This window comes from Bos javanicus, chromosome 16 (genome assembly GCF_032452875.1).
Source record: "Bos javanicus breed banteng chromosome 16, ARS-OSU_banteng_1.0, whole genome shotgun sequence".
NCBI lineage: Eukaryota > Metazoa > Chordata > Mammalia > Artiodactyla > Bovidae > Bos > Bos javanicus.
Window position 1 is genome coordinate 58,751,362 of NC_083883.1, and position 18,557 is coordinate 58,769,918.

At 43.4% G+C, this 18,557-nt stretch overlaps 1 protein-coding gene across 1 annotated transcript in view; it reads left to right on the top strand.

Annotated features, from left to right (window-relative positions):
• Nucleotides 1-16,723, top strand: part of PAPPA2 (pappalysin 2) — a 317,270-nt gene extending 300,547 nt beyond the window's left edge. The window contains exons 21-22 of the mRNA XM_061383283.1: nt 10,991-11,089; nt 13,398-16,723. Coding sequence (XP_061239267.1) covers nt 10,991-11,089; nt 13,398-13,472 — 174 coding nt within the window. The 3' untranslated portion in view covers nt 13,473-16,723. The remainder of the gene's footprint in view (nt 1-10,990; nt 11,090-13,397) is intronic.
• The last annotated feature ends 1,834 nt before the right edge of the window (nt 16,724-18,557 follow it).

Below are 18,557 nucleotides of genomic sequence, written 5' to 3' on the forward strand. Positions count from 1 at the left end.
GAGGTGAAGGCTGGAAGTCAGAGCAGGAACCCCACCATCAGCCCCAGGCCTTCTTCCAGGTTTCACGTGTTCTGTCCCTGTCTCTGGCGGCAGGTCCTCCACCTCTGACTTCTGCCTGTTTCCTCTGGCTTTCACCTCCTTGTCCTCCAAGAGCGTGAACAGAGCCTGTAGGGCTCCATGTCTTGATCATGTGGGCTGGGGTACTGGCACCGCAGATGGCAGACGCCCAGGGAGGAAGCGGGGATGAAGGACCATCTACAGAGGTGCCTGGAAGCCAGGCAGAAGGTCCCACCTGCTGGGCAAGGTGCCTGTAGCAGCCTGGTGTTGTGCTCTTAGCTTTCTTCTTCTGAGTCTTTCAGTTTGGTTTCCTGAGAATCTGTTGGTGAACCTCTCCCTGGAAGGTCATGCCAAGCTCATATTTCAAGTGATGCTTTAGAGAGTCCTTGATAGTGAGAACAGATATCCGGGGAGGGTAGAGAACCAGAGAGAGGAAAATACCTTATCTTGGAGGAAAGTCCAGAGGAGTAGAAAGCAAACACTATTCTGCTTTCTGAGCTTATAAAGTCAATTCTCACAGGTCTCATCCACTGGATATTCAGGAAGTACCTACTGTGGTGTGTTAGGCCTTGTGCTAACGCAGGGGCCTCATTGCATGAGGACAAACTGGAAGTGCCCCTATCCCCATGGCCCTTGTAGACGTCAAACTTCTTGTGTTCAACATTTCTACCTCTGGCCTTGAACCACAGTAGGTTGCTCCAGTTAGCTGGATCCAAGGCAGGAAATTCCCATGAACAAACAATTGTTAACTTATTCCTCTTTTAAAGACGAAAGCCAAATGCCCTGTAGCAAGACTATCAGGAGAGCTTGTAGGCCACCTAAAAGGTCCCTCCTACCATGAAAACTAGACAGGCAAAATCATGAGAATTAATGGGTCCACCAGCCTCGTGATGGAGACATGGGTGGGGTCTTGAGGGTGTGTTGTCATCATCTCCCACTGGGAACCTCAGCACAGCCATCAGGCCACCCGAAGGACTGCTGCTGGGTCACCTGACCGTATCTTAAGAAGCACTACTGTGTGGTTCAGTTTGGAGATGAGACAGGTGATGCTGCCATGAAATCCTGGTTTGCCAGCGAAGGACTGGGAACCACTGGCATCAAAACTGGATAAGCTGATTGTGCAGGATCAACTGCTCTGGAGGAAAGGAAAGCATGAGAGAGAGGAGTAAGACCAAAGGCGGAGGAGAGGAAAGGTTTAGGGGCCTTGTGTTTAGGACATGGAGTTGGGATTTGAGGCCGAGGGCAGGCAGTGACCTTGTGAGTAACTATGGGGATTTGAGAAGGGAGTTAAGGGATTTGAGAAGGGAGTTAAGGGATTTGGGAAAGGTGTCTGATGGCTCAACGGGTAAAGAATCTGCCTGCAGAGCAGGAGACACAAGAGACACAGGTTCAGTCCCTGGGTTGGGAAGATCCCTTGGAGAAGGACATGGCAACCCACTCCAGTATTCTTGCCTGGAAAACCCCATGGACAGAGGAGCCTGGTGGGCTACAGTCCAGAAGGGCACAAAGAGTCGGACACGACTGAGCGACTGAGCACACATACACTGGGAGTGGAGTACCGGTTCTGTCACAGCCTCATACAGTTTTGGTAAAAGGTAGAGGGAGGTAAAGGCCCGAGGCACAGAGTGTCTTACTATCCGTGAGGCCTCCCTGGGCACTTGAGGGCTAGGACATGGTCCCACCAGCAGCAGGGGTTCGATTTGGTAAACATTTCTCAGCAGAGGGACAGATCACAAATTTGCAGGAGGATTTTGTCCTTTTATTAAGCTCCCTGAGAGAGAATGACAAGGACCCTGGAGACATATCCTCTTCTCCTCTCTCCTGTGAGAAGCAGAGCTCTGACTTGGAGCCCATGATTTTCTGGCACAGGGAAGTGCAGCCTCTACCTGAACACCCTGCTGCCCCTGGTTCCCCATCAGGACCTTAATATCCCCTGCCCCGCCGGGTGTGGGTGAGAAGCACCAGGGCCGTGCTGAGCCAAGAGAAGGGCCATGTGGGGAAGCAGGTGGTGTATGTTTGTAAATGAAGTGGGGAGTCTGAGCTTCTGGGTCTTTTTTTTGCAGCTAAATGGAAGGAACTGCTAGGAGGTTTTTTTTGGCTGAAAAATAAGTCACAGAGTCTTCTCACCTTCCTGTTTTCCTCCAGTGCCCGTCAGGGAAGAGGTGTCTGTGATGGTTTGGGGTTTTTCAGAGGCTAAGACACCCGAGTCACCACTATGGTTTTTAGGGGAGCCCTGGTTTCCAGAAGCCAGGAAGACTTTTCCCAGTCGGTTTTAATAAGTCCCAGACCCATTTCCCTTGTCATCCGACTCTCCTCCGTGACTCAGATAGGTACATTTATGGTTGAGAGTGGTGGGAGCAGAGATGAAAGCATCCACAGCTTTGATCCTAAAATGTTGGTGGCAGAATCTTGATGTCTTTTTGACCAGAGTCTCTATGGAGGGAGCTCAGACACCAACCCACACCCTGGTAAAAGCAATGGTACATTCCTGGCACCTTTATAAAACTAGGATTGATCAAGTACTTACTGTGGGCCAGGTACAGGGCTAAGCATTTCATCCCCATTCACTCATTTTTTCTTGACAGCGACTCTGTAAATAGGTGTTATTCCTATTTACAAAGGAGAATACTGCAGCTTAAAGTGCAGTAACTTGCTCAGGCTCTAACAGTTGCTGAGGAGCAGAGCTGGGACCTGGGTGTAGGTTTATCTCACAGTATACCTCATGTTCTGAATCACCATACTGTACAGCCTTGAGCATCTTACTGGGCAGGAGCTTTGAAGCTCTGGGTACCTCACTGCAGATAAACGTGTTATAGCTGAAAGAAGTAATTTGAGCTTATTTTGTTTGCTTTTCTTTTCCTGTCCATTGTATCCTGTTTCTCGCAGAAGGGATTCATTTTTGCACTACTTGGTTATTCCTGTTCTAAGGTTGTATTTGGTTTTGGTGTCAGATAGAGGTAACCTGGTAATAATCAGGCTTCTGTTTCTGACCTTGTCAAGGTCGCCCTTGGTTTTCTTTTGAGGGTCTAGTGACCTCATATGGACCAGTAAAGCACAATGGACCACAGGAGTAGACCTGAGTACTGACCCCTCTCTGAGGGCCATGAAATGGGACTGCTCCCCTCTGCTCATCCAATAGAATGTGTATCTTTATTGCCTCCCTCTCAATTGTGTCTTGCTTATCTGTTGTTTGAAGAGTAGACTGTTGGCCTTCAAGAAGGCACTCTTCATGGTTTCACTTGTTAGCTGGGCACCTAGGAGGTCTTTAATATCTTAGTGATTAGTGACCTTGCCACTCCTTGGATTAAATCATGGAGATTTGAGGTCAGGTAGGTAGGCACAGGAAAATCTCTTAGTTCCGGATGAGTTAAGCTACCCGTGCAGCATTGCCGTATATATGTTGTTCCATGGGCTTCCCAGATGGTGCTAGAGGTAAAGAACCCGTATACGTGCATGCATAGCATGCATACAAAATGCTAACAGAGCCACTTAAAATATCCCCATTTTGCAAAGATCCAAGACCTGGGTCCCTGTTCCTGATCAACTGTTAAAACTCAACCACTTGATTACAGATAGTATTTGCAAACATTCCAAGGGCAGTCACAGTTTCACTGCCTTCTTTCTGCTCTAGATTTTGGCCCCTGGCAATTTCGATTCTTCCCTTATTATCCCACCTATAGAACTAAGATGATGTTGATAAATCTGTTCAGTATTTCTAGATTGTTTATAGAGGGAGAATTTTCAGACAGTGCATCCTACTATCTCTTCCCACTCAGTAATAAGTGTGTATCCATACTGTGCACCTTGGAGGAGAGGACTAATGAAAAGGACAATCGGCTCATAAAGTATGCTAAGAAAATGTGGTTAGACACCATCATGGTTATTTATTTGTTGGGAACCTGCAGTGCATCAGGCGCTGAGCTAGTACCTGGCACTACAGAAGTGATTAGACTCTGAGCCCTTGACAGTACATGCTGAATGTTAGGTCCTATAAAGCATATATGGATAAAATATGCCATAGTACACAGGCATGGAGAGTTCTCTGGGTCTAGGACACCAGATGAGATTTTCCAGAGGACATTGTATCTAAGAAATTCTTCCTGCACAATCCATCTCAGGATATCTGTCAATTTGAATTTTGCATTTTCAAGAAGATTGTTGCAAACCCACAAATGTGAGATCACTGGCACCCTCCCACCCCAATGGGTGAACACAGGAAGAGTGGAATGACTCCATTCCCTCTTTTCCTCAGATGACTGCAGTGAGCAGAAAATGCCTGGCTTTATCATCTTTCTTCCTGTTGTTCAGTTGCTAAGTCATGACCAACTCTTTGTGACCCCATGGACTGTAGCATGTCAGGCATCCCTGTCCTTCACTATCTCCTAGAGTTTGCTCAAACTCATGTCCATTGAGTTAGTGATGCTATCCAACCATCTCATCCTCTGTTGCCTCCTTTTCCTCCTGCCCTCAATCTTTCCAGTGTCAGAGTCTTTTCCAATGAGTCAGCTCTTCACCCAGGTGGCCAAAGTATTAGAGCTTCAGCTTCAGCATCAGTCCTTCCAATAAATATTCAGGGTTGATTTCCTTTAGGATTGACTGGTTTGATATCCTTGCTGTCCAAGGGACTCTCAAGAGTCTTCTCTAGCACCACAATTCAAAAACATCAATTCTTCAGTGTTCGGTCTTCTTGATGGTCCAACTCTCATATCCATACATGACTAATGGAAAACAAAAGCCATATCTTTGATTATACAGACCTTCATCACCAAAGTGATGTCTCTGCTTTTTGATACACTATCTAGGTTTGTCATAGCTTTCCTTCCAAGAAGAAAGCATCTTTTAATTTTGTGGCTGCAGTTACTGTCTGCAATGATTTTGAAGCCCAAGAAAATAAAATCTATCACTGTTTCCATTTTTTCCCTATCTATTTTCCATGAAGTTATGGGCCAGATGTCATGATCTTATTTTTTTGAATATTGAGTTTTAAGACAACTTTTTTACTCTCCTCTTTCACCCTCATCAAGAGGCTCTTTAGTTCCTCTTTCACCATTAGAGTGGTATCATCTGCATATCTGAGGTTGTTGATATTGCTTCTAGCAGTTTTGATTCCAGCTTGTGATTCATCTGGCATTTCATTTGATGTCCTCTGTACATATACAGAGTATATATGCATATATAGAGCCTTGATGTACTCCTTTCCCAATTTTGAACCAGTCCATTGTTCCATGTCAAATTCTAACTGTTGCTTTTTCATCTGTGTACAAGTTTCTCAGGAGACAAGTAAGGTGGTCTAATATTCCCACTGAAGAGTTTTCCACAGTTTATTGTGATCCACACAAAGGCTTTAGCATAGTCAATGAAGCAGAAGTAGATGTTTTTCTGGAATTCCCTTGCTTTTTATATGATCCAGTAGATGTTGGCAATTTGATCTCTGGTTCCTCTGCCTTTTCTAAATCTAGCTTGTACATCTGGAAATTCTTGGTTCACATACTGCTGAAACACAGCTTGAAGTTGCTGGGTGGGTAACCTACAAACTGGAGAATAATAATACCAAAGAAGTTCTCACACTACTGTGAAGGTTCTAGGTCCCACATCAGACTTCCCAACCTGAGGATCCGGCAAAAGGACTAGAAAACCCCAGGGAACCTGATTTTGAAGAACAGAGAGATCTGATTACAATTCTAAGGCCCAGAAATCAATGTTTCTGGGTGGCAGGTATCTGCTGATGAGATGAAAGCTCAGCACTGCTTCCTCCTGGCAGAATCAGCTCTAGGGAAAGAAACATGGACCAATTGAGCCCCAAGATCAGAAGGAGCTATAGTATCAGGTTGCTTATTGGCACAAACCTTTAACCTGAAACTGAGAAAAACTGAAGTGAGGTTGTGGGGGCCCAGGAGAATTGCGAGTATAGGTATGACCCTTTCCTGGTTTCTGTATTAGATCACTGAGTTCACTTCATTATTAACATTCCTACAACTAAGCCCTTCTTATAGAGGTGCCAAAGGAATTTAAGTTACTCTGTAATCCACAAAAATGAAAAGGTTAATGAAATAATCAGATGGTGGTAGCATGGTTTAGTAGAAAGAAGATCAAGAATTAAGAAATTTAGGCTCTCTTCCAGGATTGCCATATCTAGCCTTTCAAACAAGACATTTCACCTTATTAAAGGGCCATTTCATCATTTGTAAAGTAAGAGTTTAATTTTATGTATCGGTGGTCTTTTTAAAGAAAAAGCAAGTAGTGTTGTGGTCATTAAGAGTCCCTGCGGGGGCTCAAAAATCTCTCAGATTTTGCCCCTGAGATTCTGAGAGGCCTTGCAGTGAAACCCAGGCAGTATGGACATATGGGCAGATCCAAGGGCTGAAAGAACGAGGCTGGAGATCACCATTCATTGGAGAATCAGAGAGCTTCCATCTGCTGCATGGACTTCCCTGGGTGTGATACCACAGCTGCCTTGGAGAAAGGCTTCTTTTGGCCTGATGCAGCCTAATCAATATGGAGAAATGGGTGTGGGTCTGATTTGTCATTCACATAACGAGAAAGTTTTGATGGAAAATGATGTAGGAGAAAGAAAATAGTGTTAGGCATGCAAAAATGTGATTAGCATCTTCTATTCTAAAACACCTCTTAAGATACAAATACAAAAAGATACAAATACAAAGGCTTTTGTCCCAGACTTTACCTTTGGGGATATAATCATTTTTGGCTAAGATCTCAGTCTTCCAGTTAGCAGAGCAGAAGGTCTGAAGTCCAAAACTAACCTTTCTAAAACATCAGTGAGGCCATGTGTTCCATTGCATGCTGTAGAGGAAAAGTGTTCTTAATCTAATTCACAAAATAGGGGTACTATAAGCCAATCAGTCAAAGTTTAAATTTATGGCACTCTTCCTGACACTGGGTTCTGTGAGAAGCCATCTGGGACCACCTACCTGTCTATTTTCACCCTCTCCTTCCACTTGTACAGTTTCAGGTCCTTCTGCATCATCCAGTGCTAGGCTCTTTTTCACAAGGGTTAGATGGAGTAGCGCCAACACCTGAAAGCTCACGCAATCCTTCCGCTGCTCTCATCCACCCCAAATCTGAATTAGGTACTTCTCGTCTGTCTGTATCTCTGTGCTAGCTCATCAGCAGCAGCAGCAGCTGTGATTGCTAATGGGGATCTTCTTGAGGACTGGAGCCCTGTTTTATTTCTCTCTGTATCCCCATAGCAATGCCTTGCACAAATAGGTGTGGAATAAATGTTAAGTGATTGAATGAACGACTATATCCATAGGCAACAGATAGAGCTACCATTCCCATACCTAACTCCCCAGAGCAATTTAAACAGAAAATATCACCAGATAATATAATATAAAGAAGAAATTATCTTTACTCTTGAGAAGTCAAGTCATAGGGACAGGACAGACTGACAGCCTTTCCTCTTTGTATTGCATCACTTACGCATAGTCATTTATATGGCCACTTCATCTGATTGGAACACAGCCAACTGCAACAAAAGCTTTCCTGTAGGTATCATCAAACATCATAAGAAGAGCAACTCAGCCTCTCTCTCAGATTTACGTATTTACTTTAGGTTGATTCTACAAAACTAGATCCATGAGGATGTCTGTGTGTGTGTGTGCGGTGTTGTGTTGTGTGTATGTTGAAGGAGGCTTGTTTAGTAAAGAAGTAACTATCCCAACGCAAAGAGCTTCCTTGTGAGTAAAAATGAAAAATATTCAAGTTAATGACTTTGTATTCTCTAATTTATCAAAAGACAGAGAAACTGGAATTTTATAAAAGGTTTTTTTTTCTTCTGTGAAAATAGTTAAAATAAAAATTAAAAGTGGCTCTTAAAGAAATAAGTGTTAGGTATTTGAAAAATTCACTTGTGTGGAACACTGTAACGATACAGGAAAGTGAAGTGCGCGAGTGAGTAATGAAGATTTCACCTATGGACGCAGAGAAACCGATCCTGTACCCTCCCTTGGGGAAGCTTCCTGTAGGGAAGAGTGACGTCCCAAATCAGACAGCTTTCCATTAGTGTGATTTACGTCTCCCAGTCTACATCCAGTCTTCAGATAATTTAAAAATTTTGGATCAATTAGGCGTTTTTCCCTTCCTATTTTTTCCATTGTGATTTTGGACTCAAGCTGTCAAGCTTCCCAGGCACATGTTGCCATAGGAGACTCTGTTTGTTTAGGGTGGAGTAGTTGTTTTTTGGCAGGTTAGGGGAGGAACAATTAATTCTAATAGGTATACAGTAAATTAAATACTTGGGTCTTTTCAACCTTTTCTTTGTATTTATGCTCCTTTTTATAAATTCCTTTCTCTTCCCAGATGACCTTTAAGAACATAAAAGAAGCAATTTTTAGAAATCATGTCCAGGCTATAGCCATTGTTGTCCAGTGGGATCTGCAGAACCTAGACCTAGGCCATTTCTGCTCTTTTCAACACATCTTCCCTAATGCTCTTGAGATGAGAGAGGCCATCCTTGGGGAAGATATTGGAAAGAAAGACTCCAAAGGATCTCTTATTAATCCATTCAAATGTCTAAGTGGTTCTTATGAAAAGGAAGATCTTTTTTAGCTCTCCCTTTAGTCCTCCATATTGAGGCCCATGCTTTTATAATGTGGGAAAAGTATTTTGGGTGCTCTTTGGATTTTTATAGACAATTACATGAAAGAGAAAGAAGGAACAAGATTAGTTTTGCCAGTGAGTCAGTCAGGGTTGGAGGAAAAGTAACAGATGCAGTGTTAGATGAGGAAAATATACTCCAAACACACAAAAAAGAAAAAAAAAAAAATCTGGGGGAATCTCAGTGGGATGCACTTGGTCCTCCCAGGAGAACTGGGGCATCTATAGGTGTTAAGGATGTGGCTAGTTGCATTTTGACTCCTCTTATTTGGCTGTAATTGTAGATTCAAGTGCTTATTGTATAGTTATTCCAAGTTCTCCAGAGCCAGAGCAATGGGCTCCAGCATTGAAAACAATGCTCATCTCAGAATCTTTGTCTTTTATCCCAGCGAGGCCTATGTTGAGAACAGAATTCATTTTCACTTCCCACTCTCATCTGACATTGCTGTATGTGCAGCTGTACGACAGCTGTTGAGTTCCACCCCACAAGTAGCAGCTTCTCAGGGGTTGGCAAACTGGTATATATCTGGAATGGTGCTCCAGTGACCTCTGGACCCCATAGAATAAATCAAAACATTGAAGTAATAGCTTGGATGAACTTGTTCTGATGTAACGCAATTGCTGAAAATTATTTAATGGCCTTTTTTTTTTTTTTTTTTAGTTTAGTGATCTGTCTCATCAAAGCACAGTGAAATAGGGAACAGTCATTCTAGTTGACCTTTAAGGAGGGTGGGGAAAGAGAAAGTGATTTGAATGTGGGAACTGAAAGGTGGTCTCAGGATTCAAGAGTCTACTGACCGTCTGTGGCCCCAAGAGTTTGATCACGAGATGTCTCGTGAGCTTTATAATGAGGCATCCACTCAGCATGGGGAGCAGCTGATGTGATTGAGTAGGTGGGCTGGGTTGGCTGGTGTGCCTTCCAGGATGCTGCGGGACACTGTTTCCTTCCAGGAGTGGTTCTAGAGAAACGACATATTGGGCTGCCGAGCTATTTTGTAACCACTGGTTGCTGTTCTTATCATACATTCCCTTTGGGGGTGAAACACTCCATTAACTCTGGTTTGGCCTGGGCCCCTTTCCCATTTTGGTTTCTCTTAACTTGTAGCAGTAATAGGAATAGATGGAAACTGTTTGGCTTTCTCTGCTCTAACCCTGTGTCTAGCCGCTATGCGTGAAGTAGCTGTACAAGCAGGATGACTTGTTTTCCAGCATGGTATACCAAACCCTAGGACCATTGCACTCTGCACAGACATCATTTGAGTCAATATAGCAACCCAGAACTGGGTCTCTAAGTACAAACACCAGAAGAAGTGGAGGTTACAGTCCTTAATCTGTCTTGTTGTTCAGTCACTCAGTTGTGTCCAACTCTTTGTGACCCCATGGACTGGAGCACACCAGGCTTCCCTGTCCATCACCATCTCCCAGATTTTGCTCAAACTCATGTGCACTGAGTCAGTGATGCCATCCAACCATATCATCCTCTGTCACTCCCTTCTCCTTCTGCATTCAGTCTTTCCCAGCATCAGGGTCTTTTCCAATCAGTCGGCTCTTTGCATCAGGTGGCCAAAGTATTGGAGCTTCAGCATCAGTCTGTCCAATGAATATTCAGGGTTGATCTCCTTTAGGATTGACTGGTTTGATCTTCTTGCTGTCCAAGGGACTCACAAGAGTCTTTTCCAGCACCACAGTTTGAAAGCATCAATTCTTCAGTGCTCAGCCTTCTTTATGGTCCAACTCAGCCTTCTTTATGGTTCAACAAGCAGCAAAAAGTCAAGATACATGACTTTTAATCCCAAATTCTACTTGACCCTAGCTGTGTGACCTGGGGAGATTTTTGTCAACTCTATTTATCTCCATTTCCTCACTAATGAAATAGGACTTTTAAAGCCAAATTTGCCTGATGCACAGCTTTTCTTGATGACCAACAGAGTTAACACATGTAAATATATATATATATATTTTTTTTTTAATTTTCTTGTATGTAAAAATATTCTGTAAACCACATGATATAAAGACCTACTATTACAAGAAGGTGAAAAAGTTGATCAAGGAATTCAGTGAACCATTCTGGACCCTAGAATAGGCCAGGAACAGATGCTAGGTATGAAATTTGACAATTCCTTAGATCCAAGGGTCTTATCTTGAGACTTTTCAACTTCTTGAGTATGTTGGGTCAGTTTTGACCCTGCCCTTTGGGTGTGCTCCCGTAACAATGTATCTTGAGTTCTGTGGATTATTTTGAGGTGGGCTAAGTGGGAGAAAAGGGTGAAACAGAGTGAATTTGTACTTAGACACTGACCTGCCACCTCCTTACCAGCCTTTCCAAGGGGACGGTTGGTGTGACACCATCAATAACCGGGCCTACTGCAACTATGATGGGGGAGACTGCTGCCCTTCTACACTCTCCTCCAAGAAGGTAAGTGAGGACACCTGGGAGTGGGGAGAGAGGGTAGTAGCCCCAGAAACAAGTAGGGGCTTCAGCTAGCTCTACTTTGTGGCGCATCATGGTTTTTCTTCAACAGTCAAGAGGACGGAATGACAATGAGCAAACACGGGAGCCTCTATGGTGACAGGATGAAAGACTGTAATTTTAGGATAAGTTGTTAGAAAACACTACTTCTCTCATTGTCAGTCCTGCAGCTGGTTCAGAAAAGCCATGCTGCTGCTCCTCAGAGATTCACACCTGCTTATCATTGTCCAGGAAATGTTTCTATGAGCAGAGAATAACGGCTTCCACTCCTTGGGGAGGCAGGATTACCCATGAAGTGGTATCTGTGTGTGCTCAGTCTCTCAGTCATATCTGATTCTTTGCAACCCCATGGACTGTAGCCTGCCAGGCTCTTCTGTCCATGGGAGTTTTCAGGCAAGGATACTGGAGTGGGTTTCCATTTCCTACTTCAGAGCAGGGCTTCCTACCTAGTGCTTTAAATGTCTCCAGCTATTATTAAATATTCATAGCTAAATTAAAAATCCTATAAAGTGTCTAGCAAGCATATTGCAGGTATTTGTTGAGCAACCATCACAAGCTCCCTGGAACACTCCCTAGACTGTATCCTGAGCAGTAGTTCTTTTCTCCTTTTATCCTGTTGCTCTGGGCTCTATAAAATTAGAAGATATGCTCAAGTTAAACATATAAAATCGAGTGGGTTTAAAACTTGGAATAATATGAATGAAAACCCAAGAACTCCAAAGGTATTTGATGCTAGTTGGCTGATTTGATGAATCAGAAATACACAAGAGATAATGTTTTCTTCCTTGTATTCATCTCCACAATAAAGTCACACCTATGATTACCTGTACACAGACCTGAATACTCCTTCTAAGAGACAATATTTACCGATGACTCACTCTGTGCTAGGCATTCTTCTCACTGCTGACATGAATTAACTTATTTAGTGCAGAAAACTCAAGGGCTCATTGTGTCACTGTTGAGTTTGCTCTAAAAACCATTAAATCCCAAACTATGAGAAAGAGATCAAGAGCTTGGAATGCAGGTAAGAAATCATGCCAACTAGTTCCTGGTCTCACTTGAAGAAAGTAACTGGTCACGGGTCCCTTTTCTACCCAGGAAGGCATAACCACTTGAGAAGAAAGCAGTCAATTCTCTCCTCGTCTCCATCTCACATTCTGCAGTTCTAGGGTTTGCCTTTAATGGATTTCAGTGGCTGTGGCTAGTATACACAAAAGGGATTGAAAAATCATTTGACTCTTGTTGACTCTTAAATTAGTGAATTCATATATGAAAATATGCTGGGAAATTTCCTCAAACCCTACCACCCATTCTCCACCACTTGCCCAATCACCAAGACTGTCTCTTCAGTGCACTTGAACTATTAAATGATACCCTGATCTATTTTTGTTTCATTTGACCATCCATGCCCAGAGAGCAGAATCTTTGTCACTTTTATGTCATGTCTCCTAAATGCCCACTTGTCTCTGAAGCTAATTATGGACACTCAAACTGTATGGTTATCTGTTGGTAGCAGTGCAAACAGGAAGAGAGAAAATGTTGCTGGGCCATCTCTGGCCTGGAGGAGGGATAATCACATAGCAGGAAGGCAATCTAGCCACAAACAATGAGTAGAGAGATGCATCGTTTCACCAAGCCTAAGTATAGTCTAGGTTCAAGAAGGGCAAAACCTCAAACTTACAAAAATAGCAGAGATGACCCTATGGCCCCAAGAACACCAAGGGAATAGAAAACATAGAGCTAGGTTATAGAGTCTTAGGTAGAGCTATACTACTACCTACCTATAGAGCTAGGTAGTAGTGTCATGACCTTGAGTTAAGGCACCCTACCTCTCTTGACCTCTAAGAAGAAAATACTAACATTCGTCTTACCTGCTTTACAGGGATTTTGTGAAAACATTAGTGGTAATGTTAGAAGTAGTAGTAACAGGTGTTAGAGGTACCTAGAATATGTTTTTCATATCCATCATCTTATTGAAACCATCCAAACACCCTCTGAGGTAGATGCTGTTGTCCTCCCACCTTATATGTGTAAAGAAAGCAAAACAAGGTTTACCTTGCCCAAGGAGACATGGTGTGTAAGTGAAAGAACTGAGTGTTAATTTCAGTTCTGTGATACTGACATGCTATCCCACACTTCCTCGGGGACCAAGTGAGAAAAGCAAAGGCTGGTTGAAAGTGTGAAGCTTGGTGCAAAAATGGGTGATTTCAACTTCTCTTTGGTCATTTGGTGATTTCAACTTCTCTTCCCTTAGGTCATTCCATTTGCTGCTGACTGTGATCAGGATGAATGCACCTGCCGAGACCCCAGGGCTGAAGAAAACCTGTAACTGTAGGATCAAGCCCTTCCTTCCACTGCCCTGGAGGCAGTAAGAAGAGGGGCCTCCACAAAAGGAAAGAAAAGATGAGTGAAAAAGAAAGGGCATAAAGTGAAGGAAGAAGAACATGAAGGATCTTAAAGCAAGAGGACGTTTATAGGTGCCAACTATTGTATCAAGTAGCCCAAGTAAGGAAGAATCACAGGCAAAAGTTTCTTCAAAGAGGCAGTTGATTTAAAATGGAAAGAGAAATATGATAGATATACAAGGACCCTCCTCCCCCATTTATATTCTATCCAATCCCATCCTCAACTCTTGCCCTGCTCCCTACTCTGCACCCTGCCAACTATTCAGCCCCACCCAACTTGTAAAACAATACCAAAACACTAGAAGAGCAGTTGCCAGGGACACTCTGTTAATACCCATTTTGAATGGATTGCCATCTTTCAGGGCTCATCTAATCTAAACTGGCTCTCTCCTTTCTTTGTGTAGTCTCCCTTAGTAATAATGAGGTTAGTTATTAATTCTTTATAAGTATTTAAACATAATGATATAAATATATTATATATATTATATTTTTTGCTGTCTACTAAGCTAAAAATTATCCATTGTTCCACACATGCTGCTGTGAAGTTCACATCCAAAATGAATGCTGAGGGTTTGAGGACTGAGTTCTTCTACCATCTTTCTATTCATAGGGATTAGCAGGTTGAGAGAGAACTGGGGAAGCAAAGAGAGAGATTGGATGGGGTTTTTGATGATCACATGTCAGCTAATCATCTTTTTATGAGCTGAGAGATGGGCCCACTTTGAAGAGAGGGGGACTTGGAATAATACTAAGGGGCATGGAAAGGTGGGTGGGGGTATCCATTGGTGAGGGGTCCAGGAAAACTAGACTATGAGTCTTGAGTATCCATCCAAAAAGTACTTCTCTTCACTTCTCAGAACTCATAATTGCAGTCGGTGAGGCCCAGGGTTTTCTGCATTTCCACAGGTGCCTGTTCCAGGGGTGGCTCTTGGCCAGTCAACAAGTCTGTATGCAGGCTCACCTTCCTGTCACCAGGATTATAGGAACGCATGCATCCCTCATACTTGGTCTGTGGTTTCCCATCTTCTAATTCGCTGAGCCTGGCCATCATTCACAGCCACATGACCTATTGTTGACTTTCTGGGGGAGAAAATGTCAAGGAAATGACATGGGGGAAAGGTGAGAGTAGATGGAAGAATAGGCAGGGATGAAGGAGCTGACAGAGGCCATTCACAGGGTAGACACTGGGGTCAATCAGAGCCCAGGACTGGAGGACAAATTGAGTCAAGGAGACTCAGTTTTGTTTCAGGTCTCCACAGCACACCACTGGGATCCTCTGAACAATGCAGAATGGGAGATAAAGTCTATTCAAGTGCTTTGTGTCAAATCTGTGTCCCAGAGAGCTCCCTTTGAGTGAGTTCTGAAAATACATGGAGCAAGGGTGACACTCTGTGGGGAGAGAGAAGAATTTCAACTATTTAGAGTCCATTTTGTCATTGTGATCCTTTCTTGCTCAATAGATGGACAATGTGTGAAGTGACCATGTTAACCTGCCTCTGTCTACAGCCCGGGCTGACTCTTTCTGCATGTGGTCTATTGCAGTTGTTTTTGGGTTTTTTTTTTTGGGGGGGGGGTAATGATTTATGGAATAGGCCTTTTTGGAGGAAGAGAGAGTAAGGAACTAGTTTCTTTTTCTTTATGGAGAAAGAGAGTAAGGAGCTAGTTTCTTTTTCAACACCCCAGCTGATCATCTCAGGAAAGGAAGAACAGACAAAAGGTTGAGGGCAGTCTTGGTCTCTCTGGATCACCTGCTCTTTGCCTCTAACCACAGTTTTCTACTCTTCCCATCAACACTGAAGCCTTGGCTATGCAAATAGGAAAAAGGAAATATTACCTTCCCCCACTCCAACCTGAGCCAGACTTCATGTAGGAAAGAACAACATTCTGGAATGGAATAAAAAGGAAAAGGGGATATGTACAGATTTATCTATAGGGATCTAAAAGGAGAGTGGCAGAGTCATGGGGGAAGGTAAAGAGCCAGAGGTTACCCGTCCAAAATACTCTTGTCCTCTGTATTCCCAGCCATAACAGAAACAACAGTATAGATACCTATTCTTCCTTATCTGGCTTCACATTTAGTGCTCTCAAGGAAAGAATATTTATTTCCGGGATTCTGATAGGCTTCAGTATGGAAAAGGAGAGTAGACAAGTTTCAATTCTTCATTTTAAAACAGCTGTAAAATCACTATCCAAATTTCCTGAAGCATGTCAAACTCCATTCAGGGGAATCCTGCCATGTCTGAGGCTGAGGTAGCAGGAGAGCTATCCTGGGCATTGCCCAGCTCAAGAAGGTTACAGCCCCCATTGCTACCCACCCCCACCATGGGAATGTGGAACCTGTGGTTCATGATGGTGTGTGTCTGGCCTCAGTCTCCCCACAGAAGTAACCGTGAGAACATTTCTCTTTTGTACTTCATTTTTTAAAAAAATTTAGTCTCTGTTGGCAACATCTGCTCTTCATCACTTCCCTAGGAAGGTGACAGGAGGGATCTGGGGGTGTGTGGAATGCCTTTTAGACTACAGGTTGCCCAGCCTGAGTCAGGCCTGGCCATTCAGAAACAGAAGGTTCTTCCAGCCTTTTCCCCTGGAGCCTAGTGTTTTGAGCTCCTCCAGTCACAATAAAGTTGAAGGTCTGAGATACCACAGTTCCAGATCCCCTGTGGATGTCAGCTCACACTCAGTCCACATGGTGGTCTGCATTCTGCTGCTCCTCCCCATACATGGGGTCACAGAGAGCCTCTCCCAGAGGCTCTTCCCTCTGTTTCCTTGTTCAAAAATTGCTTCTCTGCTTCCTCTTTTTCCTAGTGACTAGGAGCTCTGGGGTTCAGGTTGCCCAGGGCTGAATGATTCTGGCAATTAGTATGACAGCCTCCGAGCAGACAGATGAGAGGACAGAGTGAGAACTGTCAGCTGGCAAACCTGTACATGAAAGCAAAGAGCTATTCTTGATTTTCTCCTCTTCTTCCCTCCATTGCAAGGCATTGGGTTTGGCACGTCCTCTCCTCTGTGGGATCACTATTGAGTGCATTGGTTAGCACTCCAAGGGGATGGTTTGATTGGGAACACAGTGAAAGGAGCTGATCTACTGTATTGTAACGTAAAACAGCTACAGCCAGTTATTTTGTAAGACTATAAGATGTTCATTAAAAAAAAATCAGCACACAAAATGGGATGCGTCTTTGGTGCCTTATTCTTTGTTTAAATCATTCCATCACTTCCAAATTGTTTTTCATTTACTCATGCCAGGTCCGGACATCCATCATTGATCAGTTGATTGATGAGTTCTTTCGGTCACTTAAAAACTATTTATTAAGTAAATGGTATGTGTAAGGAAGATAAACATGAACGTTTACAAGAAGAGATGACATATACAAAAGCAGAGTACACAGTAGTCATGTTAAGTGCCTCATGAATTGTAGGAATAAAATGCAAGAATCATTTACAGTTCAGGGGAAGTAGCGTCACTCCTGGATGCCAAAGGGAGGAAGTATTTGAAAGATGGTCCATGAGGGATGCACATGAGCTTGATAGGCAGAAATGGGACAGGAAAAAGAAGAGTCCAGGCAAAGTAAAGAACAGGGATAACACTATGGAGGTAGAAAAGAAAAGGCTGGGAGACAGTGAACATCTCTGGGGCATCTAACTTAGCTAGAAGGCAGAATTCAGCTCACATGTACCCCACATGTGGCAAACCCAAGCTGATTTAATCATCACAGACAGACCTACAACTTTCATTGTTTCATTTCACAGATGTGGACATCAAGGGTCAGTGTAAATAAAATTGTTTATGGTCATAAGCCAAGAGTCAAGCTTGGTTCTGCGAGACACCAAGACGTAAGAAAGAAAAGAAAAAATGATGGTTCATAGGATGGGAAAGGGTGGAAGTGGAGAGAAATGTCAAAGACGATGCCTCTGCCTTCTCTTTTTGTCCATCACAGAAAAGGGAAGCTGGGAGGAGGAAGCTTTTGAAGAAAGAGAATATATTTGCTTTTTGATAAAATCATTTTAAAAGTCAGAGAGATAATTAGTTGGAATTTTCACATAAAGTAGTGTTTAGCAAGCTGGAGGAGACTTCTGCACCTGGGGGGCAGCTCACCAAGGTCTCTGGCCCTGCCACGCACCACCTGGCTGCCAGAAGGGCTGGGCGGTTATCTCAGTACATCTATGAGCTGTTTGGGAGCTTCTGCAGAAGAGATAGTTAGATATGTGAGCTTGGAAATTGATGGTAGGGTGTACAACTAGAAGCAGACATTTGAGAGTGAAAATTATGTTACCTGATATTTTCTTCATGGGCTGCAAAATACCTTCATATGCTTTATTCTACCCATGGGTTAAGCAGAAGAACTTCTTCTAAATTTCCATTTTACAAATAAACTGTGTATTAGAGAGGCCATTGAAGAATCTAAGTTCATATAACTAAGTGGAGGTTGGGATAGGAATCCAAGTTTTCTTTCCCAAATGTGATGTGCTTTCCACTACATGAAGTTCAGCCCAGTAGACCCAGAGTGAACCCAGACTTGACCAAATGGAATGGGAAAGTTAAATGTCTTTTTGCTTGTTTATGTTTCAAGGTGCTCATTGGCTTCCCAGTGGCTTTCTTGGTAGCTGGTGGTAGGAAAACTGAGAGGAAACCTTCTGGAGCATCATTCCAGGGCCCTCTGCTCATGCCAGGCCCTGAGTATAAGCAGATGCCCTGCACATGCCAGTTAGGCCAGCTGAACTGAGACGTCTGGCAAGGCTGCCTTCTCCCTAATAGCTTCCCCTGGGAGAGTCCTGGAGAAAGACATTGGACCTCTGGTTTCCATTGACTGACAAACTTAAATGACATGATGAGTCACCCATCAGCTGGGAGACTCACTACTCTTTGATTCCTGCCAACCAGATAATGAGGGGCTCGGAATGGGAAAGAGGGCAATGTGGGTTTTTTAAAAAACTTTTTATTTTGTATCAGAGTGTGGCCAATGAACAATGTTGTGATAGTTTCGGGTGCACAACAGAGACTTAGTCAT